Source organism: Camellia sinensis, chromosome 2 (assembly GCF_055761805.1).
Source record: "Camellia sinensis isolate YWXY chromosome 2, ASM5576180v1, whole genome shotgun sequence".
In the NCBI taxonomy this organism is placed as follows: Eukaryota; Viridiplantae; Streptophyta; class Magnoliopsida; order Ericales; family Theaceae; genus Camellia; species Camellia sinensis.
In genome coordinates, this window is record NC_138962.1 from 171,711,243 (window position 1) to 171,727,957 (window position 16,715).

The 16,715-nt window shown below is 37.4% G+C and overlaps 1 protein-coding gene across 3 annotated transcripts; it reads left to right on the forward strand.

The window, feature by feature from the left end:
- Positions 1-7,099: 7,099 nt before the first annotated feature.
- Positions 7,100-15,616, forward strand: LOC145820458 (beta-hexosaminidase 2-like). Of its 3 annotated transcripts, none has more exons than XR_014362033.1 (4): positions 7,100-7,929; positions 11,749-12,652; positions 13,584-14,401; positions 15,483-15,616. XR_014362033.1 is itself a non-coding variant. In XM_082916127.1 (2 exons), the coding sequence occupies exons 1-2, from the start codon at positions 7,152-7,154 to the stop codon at positions 12,696-12,698; spliced, it is 1,728 nt and encodes a 575-aa protein (XP_082772253.1). In that variant the 5' UTR covers positions 7,122-7,151; the 3' UTR covers positions 12,699-12,843. The 3 variants fall into 3 exon arrangements, 1 of the variants encoding a protein (XP_082772253.1); XR_014362034.1 differs by having other exon boundaries at positions 7,131-7,929; positions 13,584-14,388; positions 15,483-15,599; XM_082916127.1 differs by lacking the exons at positions 13,584-14,401; positions 15,483-15,616 and having other exon boundaries at positions 7,122-7,929; positions 11,749-12,843.
- The last annotated feature ends 1,099 nt before the right edge of the window (positions 15,617-16,715 follow it).

Sequence of the window (16,715 nt, forward strand, 5' to 3'; positions counted from 1 at the left end):
CTCTTTGGTTCAGACTTAGAACCGTGACACGAATCGAGTCCGAACTGTAGCGAGGTCCCCCGCGGACTCGTTACAGCAGGTGACCTCGGGGTTGATGCTTGGCATCATGTAGGGTGCCCATGCAAACACTTCTATGTTTGCTCACAAGAAAACTTCCAACTCCTTTTCTTCCTCCTCGGCTAAACATGAACCGAGAAGAAAGAAACGCTCCTCATCACTTTCTTGAACCAAAATTTTCTTCAAAACTTCCTCACTTTTGTCGGCGGGTTCTTTGTCGACATCATCTGGGACCTCCCTCGTCTTTAATTTCTGTTGTCTCTACTTCTCACACATTGTAGGTGGGCTTTATTGCTGCCATGGAGCAATTTTTGGCCTGCACCTAATCTCCTCTGACCTCCTCAATCCCATGTTCAGTTGGAAACCACAACAGCTAGTGCAGCATTGAGGGAACATCCCTCATTGTGTGCAACCACGATCTTTCCAAATAACATTGTAAGGGAAGGGTGTATCAATCACTATAAATTCTGTACTTACCTTCCTGGTTCCTGCTTGCACATCCAAGGTTGTGGCTCCTAGAGGCCACGTCGGTGTTCCGTTGAATCTAACCATCGATTGTTGGACTGTTCCAGATCATCTAGGTGAAGGCCAAGTTCCTTGTAGCATCAAACATACATGATGTCACAAGAACTGCCTTGATCAACCAGTATGTGCCTTACCTGGCACTTCCTAATCTTTAACGTTATCACTAAGGCATCATTGTGTGGATGTTGCACCAAATCCAAGTCTGTCTCGGTAAAAGAGACCATTGGTGCCTGGTACTCATTCATCCTAGGCCTCTTCTGCTGGATTTGATACACATGCTGTAAATGCCTCGATTTCTGAGTCTCCCATCGTACATCATTCTCATTCACTTTAGAGTGAATCACATTGATCACCCGAGGTCTATCTGCTTGCTGAGGTAGTGGTGGTGCTGCCGGTGCCTAGGGTAGCTTTTCTTGCTCTTCCCTTATCCTAGCTTTATTTACTAGGTCTCTGAGGTGGCCCTGTCTGAGCAAATCCTCCAAGTGTGTCTTCAGGGCCCTGCACCCCTGAGTCAAGTGCCCATCCTCATTATGGTAAGCATAATGCTTCCCAAGGCTCCTTTCCATAAACTCGTCAGGGATTTTCTCTGGCGCTCTGTAATACGACTGGCTCCTGATTCTTTCCAAAACTTTGTAGATCGGAATCTTAAACACAGTGGTGACTGCCTGTGCAACCCTCGACCCCGTCTCTTGTCTGTTGACACTAGGATTACCTCGGCCTCGCTTTGGCGGGCCATTCTTCTTTTCTTGCTTCGGTGTCTTTGCTCCTTGCGTGTCTTCCTCTGCCTGGACATATTTCTCAATCTGGCCATGAGCTCCTCCATGCTTTTTGGTAGAGTTTTTGCCAGTGATTTCCGAAGAGGGCATTCGTCTTCCAGGCCATTCCTAAAAGACACGATCGCCAACTTCGAGTTGCAAGCAGAAATTCGGTTGAACACTTCTAGTATCTTTCAGCGTAAGTCCTGAGGCTTTCACCTTCACTAATGTTCAAAGCCAGCAGGGAGTTTACCCTTAGTGGCTGTAACTTGTTTGTAACAAACCTGGCCACGAACATCTCAGCCAGGCCTTCCCAACTTTTCACAGATCCTTTCGGTAACTTGCGGAACCAATCTGATGCAATTTCGCTAAAGGATGTGGGAAACATCTTGCACAGCAACTGCTCGTTTCCCCTATACAAAGCCATTGAATTTAAATATAAACCAATATGGAAATTCGGGTTAGACTTACTGTTATATATCTGGAACCTCAGCATATGGAACCTCTTTGGAGCCTTGAACGTATCCAACTCAACCGAGAATGGTGTCTTTGGCTTGATCGGAGATGTGATCTCGATGTTGTGTCGCTTCTTCTGAAGGTAGTTTCTCAAATCCTCCTTCGTTCGGCCGAGAGCTCGATTATCGACAGATTTTAACCTTTTTGGCGCGCTGCTCCCGGCATCATTATGTGTCCTCTTGGTCTTCTCGTCATTCACTGTATCAAAACAGAGGCCCTTCACCTGGATATGTCGAGGCTTTTTGGCATAGGTTCCCTTGGTTCATGCTGTCTTATACGAGTCACCCCTTACTAACTCTGCTTGCCCGACATCCCGTGAAGGCCGATGCGAGCGCTCTTTTTCGTTGTCATGCTGCAGGACTATTGGGATTGTTTTTTGCACTCCTTTCTGGGCATCATTCTTGGCCGTTGGTACCGGCGTGTCCTTCAACGGGAACGATGGTTGCATCACGTTGCTCTGCATCATGAAGTTGACAACCGATTGTAGAGCTGCCAACTTGTTTTCCATTTCTTTCATCTCGCCGTCCTTTCTTAAGCATCTATCATTCTATACCTGGAAGTCGCTTTCGTTATAGTACTCATCTCGGCCAGATTTCTTTTGGGTGTTACCTTCTTTGTCGACGTCCTTCTCTACATGATTTGGATTCTGTGTTTCTTCATTACGGTTTTCCTCCCGACGTTAGGGTCTGCATGTTTACCACTCCCACTAAGCATGTCGTCCCTAATCTTGTCTTCTTGCCCATTGTTGGCCATCTATTCTCTTTAAGTTTCCCACAGACGGCGCCAAATTATGGGTGTTGATTTTTGACCACACAACCAAACGGGAAACTCAATTGGAGATCACTGGCAGAATATATTAAGCCCAACAACCTGCACAAGAAGATGAGAATCCGATGGTGGTTCGTCCACCCGGGGGCACTCCGACGATCAAGTCAGTAAACAATATCTCTCAAAGATAGCAAATTGTGCTTAAACTCATAAGAAATAACTTACCTCAGATCCACGAGAGTGCCTTGCTTTTATAACCAGCAGTGACCTGATCTCATTAGAAGACTCACTTCAATGGACTCAAGCTCAATGCTCATCCTGGGCCTTCATCTAGATAGAGATAAACTCTTTTTGAGCCTTATCTTTATCCAGACTAAGATCCCCCCTATTGTAGAACTCTTGTCCCTTATCCGCTCATCCCAAATTTCGTTAGCTTTGCAAATAACCTCGGTCTATCCGATATCATCTCGGCACATGACTAAGCCACGCAGCACCTCAGATGACATTTTGGCGTCACCTTGGCCACAGGCTAGAATTCACAAAATACATACCTACACACTTAATAATTTTTGTGACAGTGGGTGAGCATCAAATTTCGAAGATTCTATATAATTTGTGAAAGACAAAAGGCAACCTCTCCATATGTTCTAGGGGCGCAACTCGGGCTGGCTCAACTCGAGTAACCCGTGCCCAGCCCGAGTTTTTTTAGGGCTTGGGCAACAATATCTTATAATCTGGACTGGCTTGGGCAGATTTTTGATACCCGAATTGTAATTCGGACCGAGTCTGGGCAAAGTCAGTGGCTAACCCGAGCAACCTGAACCCGAATTGCATTTAATATATTATATAAATTATGTAATATATGTATAAATTAAATAGCTGGCCCTTAATTTTTTATTTTTTTTGGGTGGTCTTTGGCCCTTGGATTAGCATCTTTTATTGGACCATTAGATTAACAAAACCCTACCTTATCTATTCTTTCTTCTCTCTCTCTCAAACTCTCATTTCACTTCTTCATGAGAGTTGAAGAACGGCGGACGACGACGATGACGCCACAAACAACGCCGCCCATTTGATAAGTTTTGACGCCACACAAAACTGGTAGATCTCTCTCTGTGTTTGTATTTGTGCTTCAATTTGTCTATTTTTGGTCACTCGTCGTTCGATTACCACTCAAAACTGATATTGATTTTAGAGGACTTTGGACTAATTCCATTTGGATATGGTCGAAGAGCATTGTGAAATCAATCTGAGAGCTGCAACAGTAGAGCTTGCACTTGCCAATCTTCTTTACTCATTTGATTGGGAATTACCTACTGGGATGAAAATTGAAGATATTGATACTGATATCAATCCTAGTCTTACAATGCATTAAAGAAATGCTTTTTGCCTAATGCCTAGGAACTACTCTATTTGTTGCATGGAATAATGAAGCATTGTTTGTTGCCTTGTGAAATTAACTTTTGTATGTAGCAGTTTTTGTGGCTAGGATGATGTTTAAGTTTATTGTATGGACTAATGGACTTATGTATATAATGAATCACTGTTTGTTGTATGAAAAAAATTCAGAAGCTGTTTGTTGTCTTGTGAAATTCGGTCAATTCGAGCTAACTCGAGTTCAAATTATGAAGCTTGGTCCGGGCTTGGGTAGCCATGCTCGGGTTGATGGTCGGACTTGGGCAGGCTTGGGCACTACCAAACACAATTCGGGTTGGGCTTGGGCAAACCTCAAATCCTACCGAACCCGTCCGAGTTGCACCCCTAATATGTACCATGTTACATATTTTCTTAGTATGTCATGTATTTTTGTAATAAATGTTACGTAATTTTTTTAATAAAGTTACGATAATTTGTAATTCATAAATAAAATTACGAATTTTTGTGGTAATATATATTTTTTATTTTTGTAATATTTTAATAAAAATATATAATTTTCTTCATAGATAATTAATTGTTCGAATTATCAAAATAACACATATAATGAACTTCACAAATTCAAACATAATGATGAACTTAAAATTTAAACTCGAGAGGGATCCAACAACATATTCTTACAATTTCACAATGCCATATTCCTAATAAATTTGTGGAAGTTGTATTCTAGGCAATTTCATGGAAACAGTATTCTTGGCAATTTTTAAGCACACTAAACCCCCTTCTTGACCTACCCAAAAAAAAACCTCTTCTTGCACTTCACCACCGTCTCCCACATTCAATATGTCAAATCATAATATTCTAATATCAAATTAATGAAAACGTTTGCTACATTGAAAGAAAATTCACAAACTTTATCATTTATTTAACATTCATTTTTTTGCACTGCCTATTAAAATAATATTCTCGTAAGAAATAAAAATTTGTGTTGAGTCAAACCATTTCACCTTGAACCTAAACTATACTTAACAAGATGATTTAAAAGGGTTGAACTTACCTCTAGTTCAAATTTGAGTTGAAGGATGTTTGTTTAGGCCCGAACATTCATTATGTATTCCGTTTCGATAATTCAATTTATTTATTTTGTAAGACTTTTTATGTATATAATTCACATTAAAAAAATTAAATCGATCCAATAATTGTAACATATTCAATTTATTATATTTGTCACCAATACACGTGTCATCAATTATTTATTTTATTTTATTTATAATATACAAATGTGATAAAATTAAATATATTACGATTGTCGGATTAAATTAATTTTTTATGAAGATGATGTTCACGAAGGACCTTACAAATTTAACAGTTTGGATCATTAAAGCGAGATTCATAGTGATAAGTCTTACGAGTCCAAACAACACCTACCAATCTAAATCTAGAATTGGAGGGAATCTGTTTCTTTTGGCCTCATTTATTTGTTGGATTAGTTGGATGACATTATCAGTACGGTAGAATGGAATGAGAAAATTATTATTACGGTAATATTATGTTAGAAATATAAAATAAACTGTATTTATTTGTGTACTAATGTGGTTATTACATTAATTAATTCGGATTAAATCTATAAAATTAAGTAAAAATTCTTATTATATAGACAATGATTTTATTATGAATAATTAGGATGTGAATTTGGCCCTGCCCGGATGTTGGGCCTCACGGCTCCCCCCAAAATTCGGGCCAGGCCGGGCTAGCCCACGAGCCATAAATTAGGCCAAGGCCTTGGGCGACCCGGTGGGTCTGGTCCTGGGCTTGGGCTCGTGCTTGGGCAGGCCTGAACATTTTTTTTTAAATTTTTTCTACCAAAATTTTATTATTTTTCGCTAAAAAAGATACTAGGCCTTGGTGCGAGTTGGGCCTTGAGTGGGTCGATGGGTAGGGCCCACGGGTCGGGCCAGGTCGGGCTTCAAAATGATAACCCAGGCCCAGGATCAGGGGGCCTGGGCCTAAACAGGCCTAAATGAGCCAGGCCCACATCGGGCAGCGGATGGGTTTCTGACTGCCCACGGGCCGCAGGCCATTTTTACACTCTTATAAATAATGATTCATCCCTAATTTTGCTCTCTTAACTTCACCTCAATGATGTGGAATTAGGAAAGTTAAAGATGAGAGAGGGAAAAGTTTGAGACTACTTCTTATAGGAGTGGGCCACGTTATTAAAGGTAAACTTAAAGACACTAAATTAAAGAACGACAGTGCTAGTCGTCTCGAATTGTCGAGGTTCAAATGCCTCGATAATTCCTTTCTCTTCTTTTTTTTCTATTTTTTGGGCTGTGTTGGTTTGGTTGTTTTTTTTTTTTTGGAAGGGTATGGTGGACATCCTGCACCAACTCAGCCTAGGTTGGACTAGTTGGGTGATAAAATTGATTGATCAGTTAAACTGCTGGTTAAAATTTATTAATTTCATATAATTTTGTACAAGTCCTTGCTATATTTTTATTTCTAATTGATTAGTCAATTTTATTATCAAACCAGTTCAACCCAACTCACTCACCTTATTGAACCATACAGGTTGAGTGTGTCCGGAATGTCTAGTTTTTTGACACACCCTCACACATAACCACCCTTCAAAAAAAAAAAAAATAACCAAACCAACATAGTCCAACAAATAATAATAATAATAATAATAATAATAATAAAAACAACCAACACAATCTAACAAGTAGAAAAGAAAAGGAAAAAAAACAACTAAATCAATACAGCCCAACAAATAAATAATAATAATAATAATAAAAAAAAAGAAACAAACAGGAATTCGAGGCATTTGAGCCTCAACCATTTGAACCCCAAACATTACCCAACAAAGAATGTAATACCACTCTTTTATTATTTTTGAAAAGTGAAAAGCCAAAATAAACATATATATTTGAAGGGCCACATAAACAAACAAGGCCCAAATGGCATACTCCTGATATGGTATAATTGAGGCAGATAAATCAAACATAAAGCTCCAAATCACAACCAAACAAACTATAGAAACTTGACATTTGACCTCTCATCTTCACCACGCACATATATAAGTACCCCACATTAACCATACCACACCAACCACATTACACACCTAACCAAACCCTTCAATATATCCAAAATACCATCATGTTTTCTCCCCCTCCTTTCTCTCTCCTCATTCTCTCTCTCCTTCTCACCTCCCTCTCCCCTATGTCTTCCACGACCCAATCCCCAATCAACATCTGGCCCAAACCACGAACCTTCTCGTGGCCCCAACCACAGTCAATCATCCTCTCCCCAAACTTCACAATTTCATCTCCTAACCACCAATACCTAACTCCCGCCGTGAACCGTTACCTCCGCCAAGCCCTCACCGAGCACCACCACCCTCTAGTCCCCCCCACCGTCAACGCCACAGCAGCGCCGCCCCTCCAAACCCTAACAATCACCGTCGCCGACCTCGCTCCGCCGCTCCACCACGGCGTCAACGAGTCCTACTTCCTCACCATCCCCGCCTCCGGCGCCGCCACTCTCACGGCGGAGACGGTGTGGGGGGCCATGAGAGGTCTCGAGAGCTTCTCGCAGCTCGCGTGGGGCGACCCGACCCTAGTCGCGGCCGGGGTGTACATTTCGGACTTTCCTATTTTCGGGCACAGAGGATTGATGTTGGATACTTCGAGAAATTACTATGGAGTAGAGGATATAGAGAGGACGATTGGGGCTATGAGTGCCAATAAGATGAATGTGTTCCATTGGCACATCACGGACTCGCAATCGTTCCCTCTGGTGCTTCCATTGGAGCCTAATTTGGCTAGCAAGGGCTCGTATGGGACCGGAATGCAGTACTCGCCGGAGGATGTGAAGAGGGTTGTGGAGTTCGGATTGGAACATGGAGTTAGGGTTATGCCGGAGATTGATATGCCTGGTGAGTTTGAACTCTCATTTTATCACTGTACTATTAAGAATTTTTTGAATTTTTTTTAATTAAAATTAATATATGAATGATAATTGAGATATAATCATAATGAATACAAAGAAACCGAGAGAGAAATTCCAAACAAATATAGGAACGAGATTTAGGTTCTAGAGCTTCTTCAACGGTTGACCAAATTTTTCATCTGATTTCTAATTTAAGTAAAATACTTGATTTGATATGAAATACTTCAAAATCATTTTTTTTCTGTTTTTAAAATTTCCCTCTTATCCCTAATTTTTCTTTTCATCAATTGCGATGAAAAAAAAAAAGTCATCTCCAATGCTGCATCTTTTTAAACTTTTATCAAATTTAAATTTTATGAGTTCTCAATTTGATTAAGAAAATGACTCTCCCTTGATTGATGAATAATTGACGAAATGATTGGTGTTGATTTGATAAATTATGAATTATGAATCATGATCAGGCTAAAGTTTGTCTGCTTTGACATGTTTTCTTAGGCTTAATTCGTTTCTATTTAATGTATACACCTTGAGTTTACTCAAATTGAGATGGGATTTGTGTATTTTTGCCCAAAGTATTGCTATAGGTGAACATACAGTGCTAAATTAGTTTGGTCTAAAAACTATTTCCCAATCTAAAGTTAGTTTTTCCATCATGCAAATGAACCTTATATTTTTGTCCCAAAATATTAGTCCCTTACTCCATTTTTTATTGTCCCAAAATATTAGTCCATTTTCAAAAATCAAGGATTAATAATATGAATTTCTTATTTTGCCATTCTTTTAAATTCATTAACATTAATATTTTTTAAGTATAATAATTTTACTATCAAAGGATAGTTTAAGAAAGTTAACATTTTTGAAGTGTAATCATTGTACTATAAAAAAAAGTTAGATTTCTGAAAAGGGACTAATGTTTTGGGATGGAGGGAGTAGTTTATTGCTAGCATTAGTTTTGGAATTTTCAAAAAACTAGCAATGTTTTGGTGAAAAGCTCTCCTTTTGAAAATGTTACAGTTTTTTTTGTTCATGTTTACAAAAATTCTAAAAATTGAAAACAAGAACTTGTTCGGCAGTGTCTGTTTTCATTTTCAAGAAAATGTAAACAATTTACAATAGTTTGCTAGATTCTATGAACATTAAAATAAAAAAAAAATAAATAGTTGCTTTAATTTGTTGTTAAACAATTTACAAAAATAGTTGCTTTCATTTGTTTTTAAACAAGTTTTGAAAACATGTGTGTTTACTAATAATAATTTTTATTTTTGTTTTTAACAAAAATATAAATTTTAAAGTTTTTTGTAAACAAAAAAACAGTAAACTGTAAATTTAAAGTTGAAAAAAAAAAAAAAAAAAAAAAAAAGAGTTGGAGGAAGAAAGCAAAACTGTAACAATGAGGAAAGGGAACAAAAACTGTAAACTGTAAATGTAATGAAATGGCAATTAATGAAGTTTCAAATAATTCAAAGTTGAAAAATGAAAAATGAGGAAGCTGCAAAACTGTAAATGAGGAAAGGGAATAAGGAAAAGTTCAATCTGTGGATAACAGAAGAAAGATGGTGAAGGATGAATTAGATAATAACAAGATGAACGTCAGTTAAAACAAAGTATTTAAATCTATGGCTTTCCATATATACTTATTTATGGATAAGATTGCCACCTATGAAGCATGGGTACTCCGAAAAACATGCCGTACCCGTACCGGGTACTTACCGGCGTACCGTACCTCGTATGGTACTTCTGCATACGTACCGGGTACACGAAACACGTACCCAAGTTTTTTCTTCTTAATTTTTGACGTACCCAGACGTACCTAGTGTATATCCAAGCCGTACTGTACCTCAGTTGAAACAATATTTTCCTTCTACTACAGAGATAAAACTCATTTCACTAGATTTCTTTTTTAGTTTTTGTTTTATGCTTAGCAGGATTTTAAAATTAAACTATGGTTTGTAAGTTATTTAATATATTGACATTTAATTTTGATTTATACTTTTCCTTTTGGCATTAAATATTAATTATAGGCTGGACCTTAACAAATTAAACCATTTAATTATTTTTTGCATTACTGTAAATTAAAAATAAATATTTTTTTACAAGCGTACCAAGCCGTACCTGTACCCTATTTTTTTTAAATTTTACCGTATCGACGTACCCGTATCGTACCAGTACCAGTATTCGTACCCGTACCTGTGCTTCATAGATTGCCACCTATAAGGTCAATTGATCCAACCAAAAGTCTAATAGAGTATGGGGTCTAGTGAAAAAAATTTAATTGTTTTGCCTCTTTCTTCTTCTTCTTCTTCCTTTTTATTTATTTTTTATTATTTATTTATTTATTTATTTTTTCCGGTACCCATATAAACTCTTAAAGGATGGGCTATATCTTAGATATAAAAGAGGTAGAAAAGTTTCACTGAGAGTAAAAAAACGGTTCAAAAATAAGTTTGATGATGGTGAGAGATATTTATTCAAAATGATCAAATCTTGTAAAGCTTTTATTGAAGTTAGAAAAGAACAGATAGAGGAAGAGAAGGAGATAGCTATTCGTTGTGTATGAACGTTTATCCTTTGTCGTCATTTTCATTCTTCAACTAATGTAATAGAAAATAAAGGAACCCTGAGATCTAATTTCTTATACTTGGGTCAATTCATCCAATTCTTAGATTATCTAAAAGGGTTTATGATTCTAAAATAAATTTATTGTATTTGTCTACCTCTGCAACTTTGCGTGATTGTTTGTATATGTTTTTTATTGTTAGTGGTTTGTTGTGATCCAATTATATTATTATTATTTGTTTGTTTTATTTATTTATTTATTTATTTTTTATTTTTTTCCTTTAGGATAATGAGATTTGAACTTTGAAATCCTATTCTATAGTAGCCCCAAGTCACTGCTTGGCCAAGATTCTAGTTTCAAAATTATTAAGAGTTTTTGTTGATTTAACAACTTTGGTGATTTCTTAAATTGCATCTTTGGTTTTTAGTAGTTAGCATCTTCTGAAAAATTGAGTGATTTGCTTTGTTTTATGAAATGAATGTCATCACAACATATTGTGATGAAGTTGATAACAGACCATTTGTTATAGGATCCACAGAATCACAAGAAATCACTCAACTACATTCTAAAACTAGACTCCAAAACTCATGAAATTTGCACCCAAGTTGCCGTTTTCATAACTGAACGGTATAGAAACCTAAATTCATCTGTTAAACAATGATATCTTTACTAAATATTAGAATTATTCATCAAGTCCTAATTCAATCCCATGTGCCTTTCAAAATCATTTTGATTAGCTGTTTTTTTTGCTTCACAACAATATATTATATTCTTCTAAAAATCCAAATGCAACTTATTAGTTGTAAAGGTCAAGAGAAGAAAAAAATAATCAAGAGAGGAAAAATAAATATATAGATGAATGAAACATAAACATAAACAATCCAACTAGTTGTGATAATTCCCTCATTGGCCATAATTTAATTACCAGACCCCATTCCCCCTTTTCTTTTTCATTTCACAAGTATTATCAAGCACTCACCCTCTTTATTGATGTATGTCATTTGTGTTGAACTTTGATTGTCATCAATAAAGCTTCTCTTTTGCTGATCAAAAAAAAAAAAAAACTGATTTTGAGGAAACTTCCATCAGTGTTTGATTTCCTCTCTTATGTATGTTACTATCACCAATTATTCCAAAAGCTTAAATTGTTAGGAAATGAGTCTAACAATGTATATCAAGCTATTTAACAATGTCTATGATCACAGTGCTGAAACTCTTATTTATTTTTATTGTTTTTGTAATTTGCAGCACATACAGGCTCATGGGCTGAAGCTTACCCAGAGATTGTGACATGTGCAAACATGTTTTGGTGGCCTGCTGGATTCTCGTGGGCTGACCGGCTTGCATCTGAACCAGGCACTGGTCATCTCAACCCCTTAAACCCCAAGACCTACGAAGTCATCAAAAATGTCATTCAAGATGCTGCCACCATGTTCCCGGAACCATTCTACCATGCAGGGGCTGATGAGATCGTACCAGGTTGCTGGAAAGCCGATCCATCCATTCAAACCTTCCTAGCAAATAATGGAACCCTTAGTCAACTTCTTGAGATGTTTGTTAACTCGACCTTCCCTTACATTGTTTCCTTAAATCGTACAGTGGTCTACTGGGAAGATGTTATATTGGATGCCAATGCCAAGGTGAACCCTTCTATTCTTCCCCCAGAAAATACCATTTTGCAAACATGGAACGACGGCCCAAATAACACTAAAAAGATTGTTTCCTCTGGGTACCGTGCCATTGTTTCATCTTCAGACTTCTATTATTTGGATTGTGGACATGGAGCTTTTATTGGGAATGACAGTTTGTATGATCAGAAACCAGGTAGTGACCAGGGTAATGGCGGGTCATGGTGTGGACCTTTCAAGACATGGCAGACCATATATAACTATGATATAACATATGGGTTAAGTGAGGAAGAAACAAAATTGGTCATAGGTGGAGAGGTGGCACTGTGGTCCGAGCAAGCTGATCCAACAGTACTGGATCCACGGATATGGCCACGAGCATCAGCAATGGCAGAGACATTGTGGTCAGGGAACCGCGATGAAACAGGCATGAAGAGGTGTGGCGAGGCTACAGATCGGCTAAATGAATGGAGACATAGAATGGTTGATAGGGGAGTTGGAGCTGAGCCCATTCAACCACTTTGGTGCTTGAGGAACCCTGGCATGTGTAATACTGTTAATCTGATTTAGTTATTTGTTGTGTGGGATCCTTTTTTATTTCCTGAGTTTTGAATTGAAATTTGAGAAACATAAAGATTAATCTGTTTCTTGGATTATGCTGATATGAAATTATTTACTTTTTTCATAATATATGAAAGCTATATATTTCTCATAATGGCGTTATCCGTAGAAAGTTCTTGAAACCTTACTGGGTAAGTGTGAAGACAAGGTGAATTTCAATCTGACATGCTGAAGTTGTTACCTACAGCAATGTGGTTGTTTACATATATATATATATATATATATACGTATGATACTTAAGAGACAATACCCATTTGCTGGAGTGTATTGAGGATGATATAGCAGTTGAGCGACACTTTATATTGTGGTTCTCTAATCACTGTGCACATTGTAGAAGGCAGCACTGTGGTTCAATTTCCAATATCCGTAATCTTTTTGAAGTTAGATGCTTCGTTTCACTTATTTTTATTGTTGCTGGATCACATTCTAACGCCTCACCTTAACAGTTCATAGTGCACTATCCTAAAAATTCGACTTTGTTTTGTTTTCTTCTCCCGATAAAAGACCTTCTGGTGAATTGTTATATGCATTCGTATCAGCCTAAGCATTATTAACTTCGAATGTAGCCTTATTTTGTCCTGCTTAACAAAAACCTGCGAGCATTATGTTTAATCTGCACTTAAGTTTCAATTAATAAACAGTGGACGTACTGTTGTGAAATGTGATACTGCAAAATGCAATTAGTTCTTTCGTTCTTCAATTATTGGAATCATGGATATTGGTTAAGGTTGCCATATTTCTTTCACTTTCATATGTCTTCTAGGTCATGCCATTTCATGCTTCCTTTCCATGTTTTAGTAGTTTTATAGTATATACATGAATCTCACTTGGCAGGCATGCTTGCGAGCAGTCTGAGCATATGACATAAAGATGAGACAGTGGCAAAGTTCAGTTTTGAGACTCAAGGTGAATGTTTTTATCATGGGCCAATGCTGAGTTGACTGTTTTGTTGAGTGGCTGTGCTTTGGCAAGATGCCCTAAATAGAACCTTATAAATATCTAGTTACCTCACAACTTTCAGTCAGCAAAGAGCACTTCCATTTTTGAGTAACAAAAATGCACGATCAGCAGAGACGGCTCAACAAAATTCAAGGAGCAGGTACTGCTCATTGATGTTTATTTGCGTTCATATGTTACTGCAGTTGCCTGCTCAGAATTAGTGAAGAGATGAAATTTCACGTCTTTCAACTTTGAGGGATGCTTGTATCTGTGCCAGTGTTGACATAGTGAGGACAACATTCATCTTTTAACTGAGGAAATCCACATCGGCAATCAGTAAGGTCATGGTCTCTTTTTTTCTCAGCTTTACCGTTTCTATTTTGTATTTTTAATTCCACTGCTTCAGTGGTACTAGAAGAGAAGGTTCCCCTGATTTTCCATCTCTTGATGGTTAGGGAAGTAGTAATCTTCTCATAACAGGCACTTACAAGTGGCTTTGAGGAAGATCAATACTTACTCTGACTCCTAGCACAGATAATGTTGCAAAGGTTCTTCTAATAGGTCAGAGATACTAGCAATTTTTAGAAGCTCCTCTTGCGCACTTACAGCTATGCCATAAAGAAGAAAGATGAGACCAACTGCAGATTTATTTGAATCATTGCTGGCTTTGGTGGTTGACTTGCCTTCCTCACTTTAGATGGTATGAACAATAGGTAATGGCCTTCTTCTTTTCTTTGTTTTTTCTTTACATATTTATTTATTTTGCTTTATTCCCTTGTGTATGTATAAATTGTTGAAATTTATAGTTATAAACCCTTGTATGTGGATAGGGTATATGCCATGTGGTACCTTCTACTATTGTGATTGGCTTTAACAGTAGGGTCCACTACATTTATGTTGGGTGTTTGGGAAACAATATGGGACACTGAAATTGAGTTCTATGATTTCACATGGGATATACTTTATTGTGGCATTTTTGCACAAGTATGCTACTTGGTTTGTCAAATTTTTAAATTAATTTTTTTAGGACACCTTTGTAGTTTTCTTTTATTAATAATTTTAGAAAGCTGATTTGGGGTCAAACAAAGAAAAGAAAAATATAAAAATTAAAAATACACCCACATCACATCGACGCCTCTCATATCTATGTATCCTACATTTATATTCTTTTACATGGTAAATAAATAAAATAAAATAAAAATTTGTCGTATCCCCACCAAGTCCATATCCGTACGTATCCGTACTTCTTAGCTTCAAAATAATTCTAGCCAGTTGTGTGTTGTAACCTAACTGGGCACATGTTGCATTGCTTTGGTCAACCTCGCCCCTATAATGGCTCTCCTGGGGCTTGAAAGTAATTGTACCTGGCATTTAGCTACCTAATGCGCTGAATAGATCCACTGTATGTGCAGCCCAATTGTAAGCTATTACATGATTGGTTATTCTGGCTTATGACCACAGATTGTGATCCATCAATTAAACTGCGTTTGTATTTATTTTTTATTTTTTTTTTGCATTGGGTTGATTTTGTGGATAGAAAAAACTGTCAACCCAGACTCAGTAAACTGGACAAATAGATGGTTTAAATTCATCTGAACTTGATGTTCTATTGCAAAAGACACATGGTTATGCCTCTTCTTTTTGAATATATTTATTTATTTATTTTTGTTTTCTGCTTGACATAACTACTTGCCTTTACTTCTGCTTAGTTTGATAGGAATTTTGTCTTTCCATTTCTTTCCTTTTTGGGTATTTTAGAAGAAAAGTTATAACATGTGAGATCTGAATGTGCAGATCTTGCAATGTGCTCGCTAACCTCTTTAGTTGCTTTAGCGGCGGGCCTGAGACATGCATCCTCAAGCACAAGGAAATGCACACATTTCTACTGGTATAGAGTCCACCACAAAAGGTAAGATATATTTCGGTAAATTAATTATGATATATCTGTAGAATTATAATTATGATATTGATACTTGCTGCTCATAAATCAGTTTAGGATTATAGATTTTGATACATTCTACCCTCTCCATTTGTTTCTCATTGTATGTGATCCATTGTCTTTGTCTAGTTGAGCTTACTATGTTCCAATTCATTATGCTACAAGTTCGTGAGTTGTGCTTCTGAGTTCTGGGAGGTATTTGACCTAGCACACCCTCACACACTTTATTCTTTTGAACTTGGTTGAGTCATGTAAATGGTTTCAAAAAGCCCACTTGCTATCCACTTGACAGTTGCTCAAGCACTCGAATTCCTGCAATGCTCGCTTGCTTCGAGCTTGACAATCCCTTGAGCACTGACAATACTGCAAGGTCTGCTCGATGTGGGCTTTACAACAGCTTGAGCTTTGGAACTCCTGCAAAGTGTGCTTGTTGTGAGCTCTACAGGGGCTTGCACACTGGAAATCTTGCAAAGGGCGGTCGATAGTCGCTCTAGCGTTATGACTCCTTGCACGCACATTTTGAAGCCATTTTTGTCCCTTTTGCCCCTTTGATTTTTTTGAACAAATTTGATCTTATCTTTTGAAGGGAGATTGGAGAATACAAGCTTGCGATACTTTCTCTCTCTCTCTCTCTAGTTTTTCATTAAGTTTGTGCTCCAAGAATCCATTGATGAGACTTTCAATCTAGAGTAAATGATTTCATGAATCCTATATCTTAATCACTCTAGATTGATTGTTTTTTGATTTGATTTCTACACCCAAAAAAAAAAAAAAAAACCACATATCCTTCATCCCTATAACACCATTGTTGATTGAGGATCAAAGTCATTTATTTGGAAATTGGAGCTTGAAGCATAAGGAGTTGATGCGTCACAATGTCACAAAAGATTTTCTTATAAGCCATTCTATTTGCAGCACAAGTTCAAAATTTTAAGAAATCCTACCTAGCCATTATTTGGATGTACTATCCGCTATGCCCTGGCCCAATAATCAGCTTCATCAGTTTGTCAATTGGGCTTTAAATCCAAACGCATCTCTATGATAGAATAGAAGTGTCTTACAAATCCTCACCTAGTCACTACACTGAC

Coding starts and splice junctions, on each gene's coding strand:
- LOC145820458 (XM_082916127.1), top strand. CDS start 7,152: ATGTTTTCTCCCCCTCCTTTCTCTCTCCTCATTCTCTCTCTCCTTCTC. Junction 7,930..11,748: donor GCCGGAGATTGATATGCCTG/GTGAGTTTGAAC, acceptor TGTAATTTGCAG/CACATACAGGCTCATGGGCT.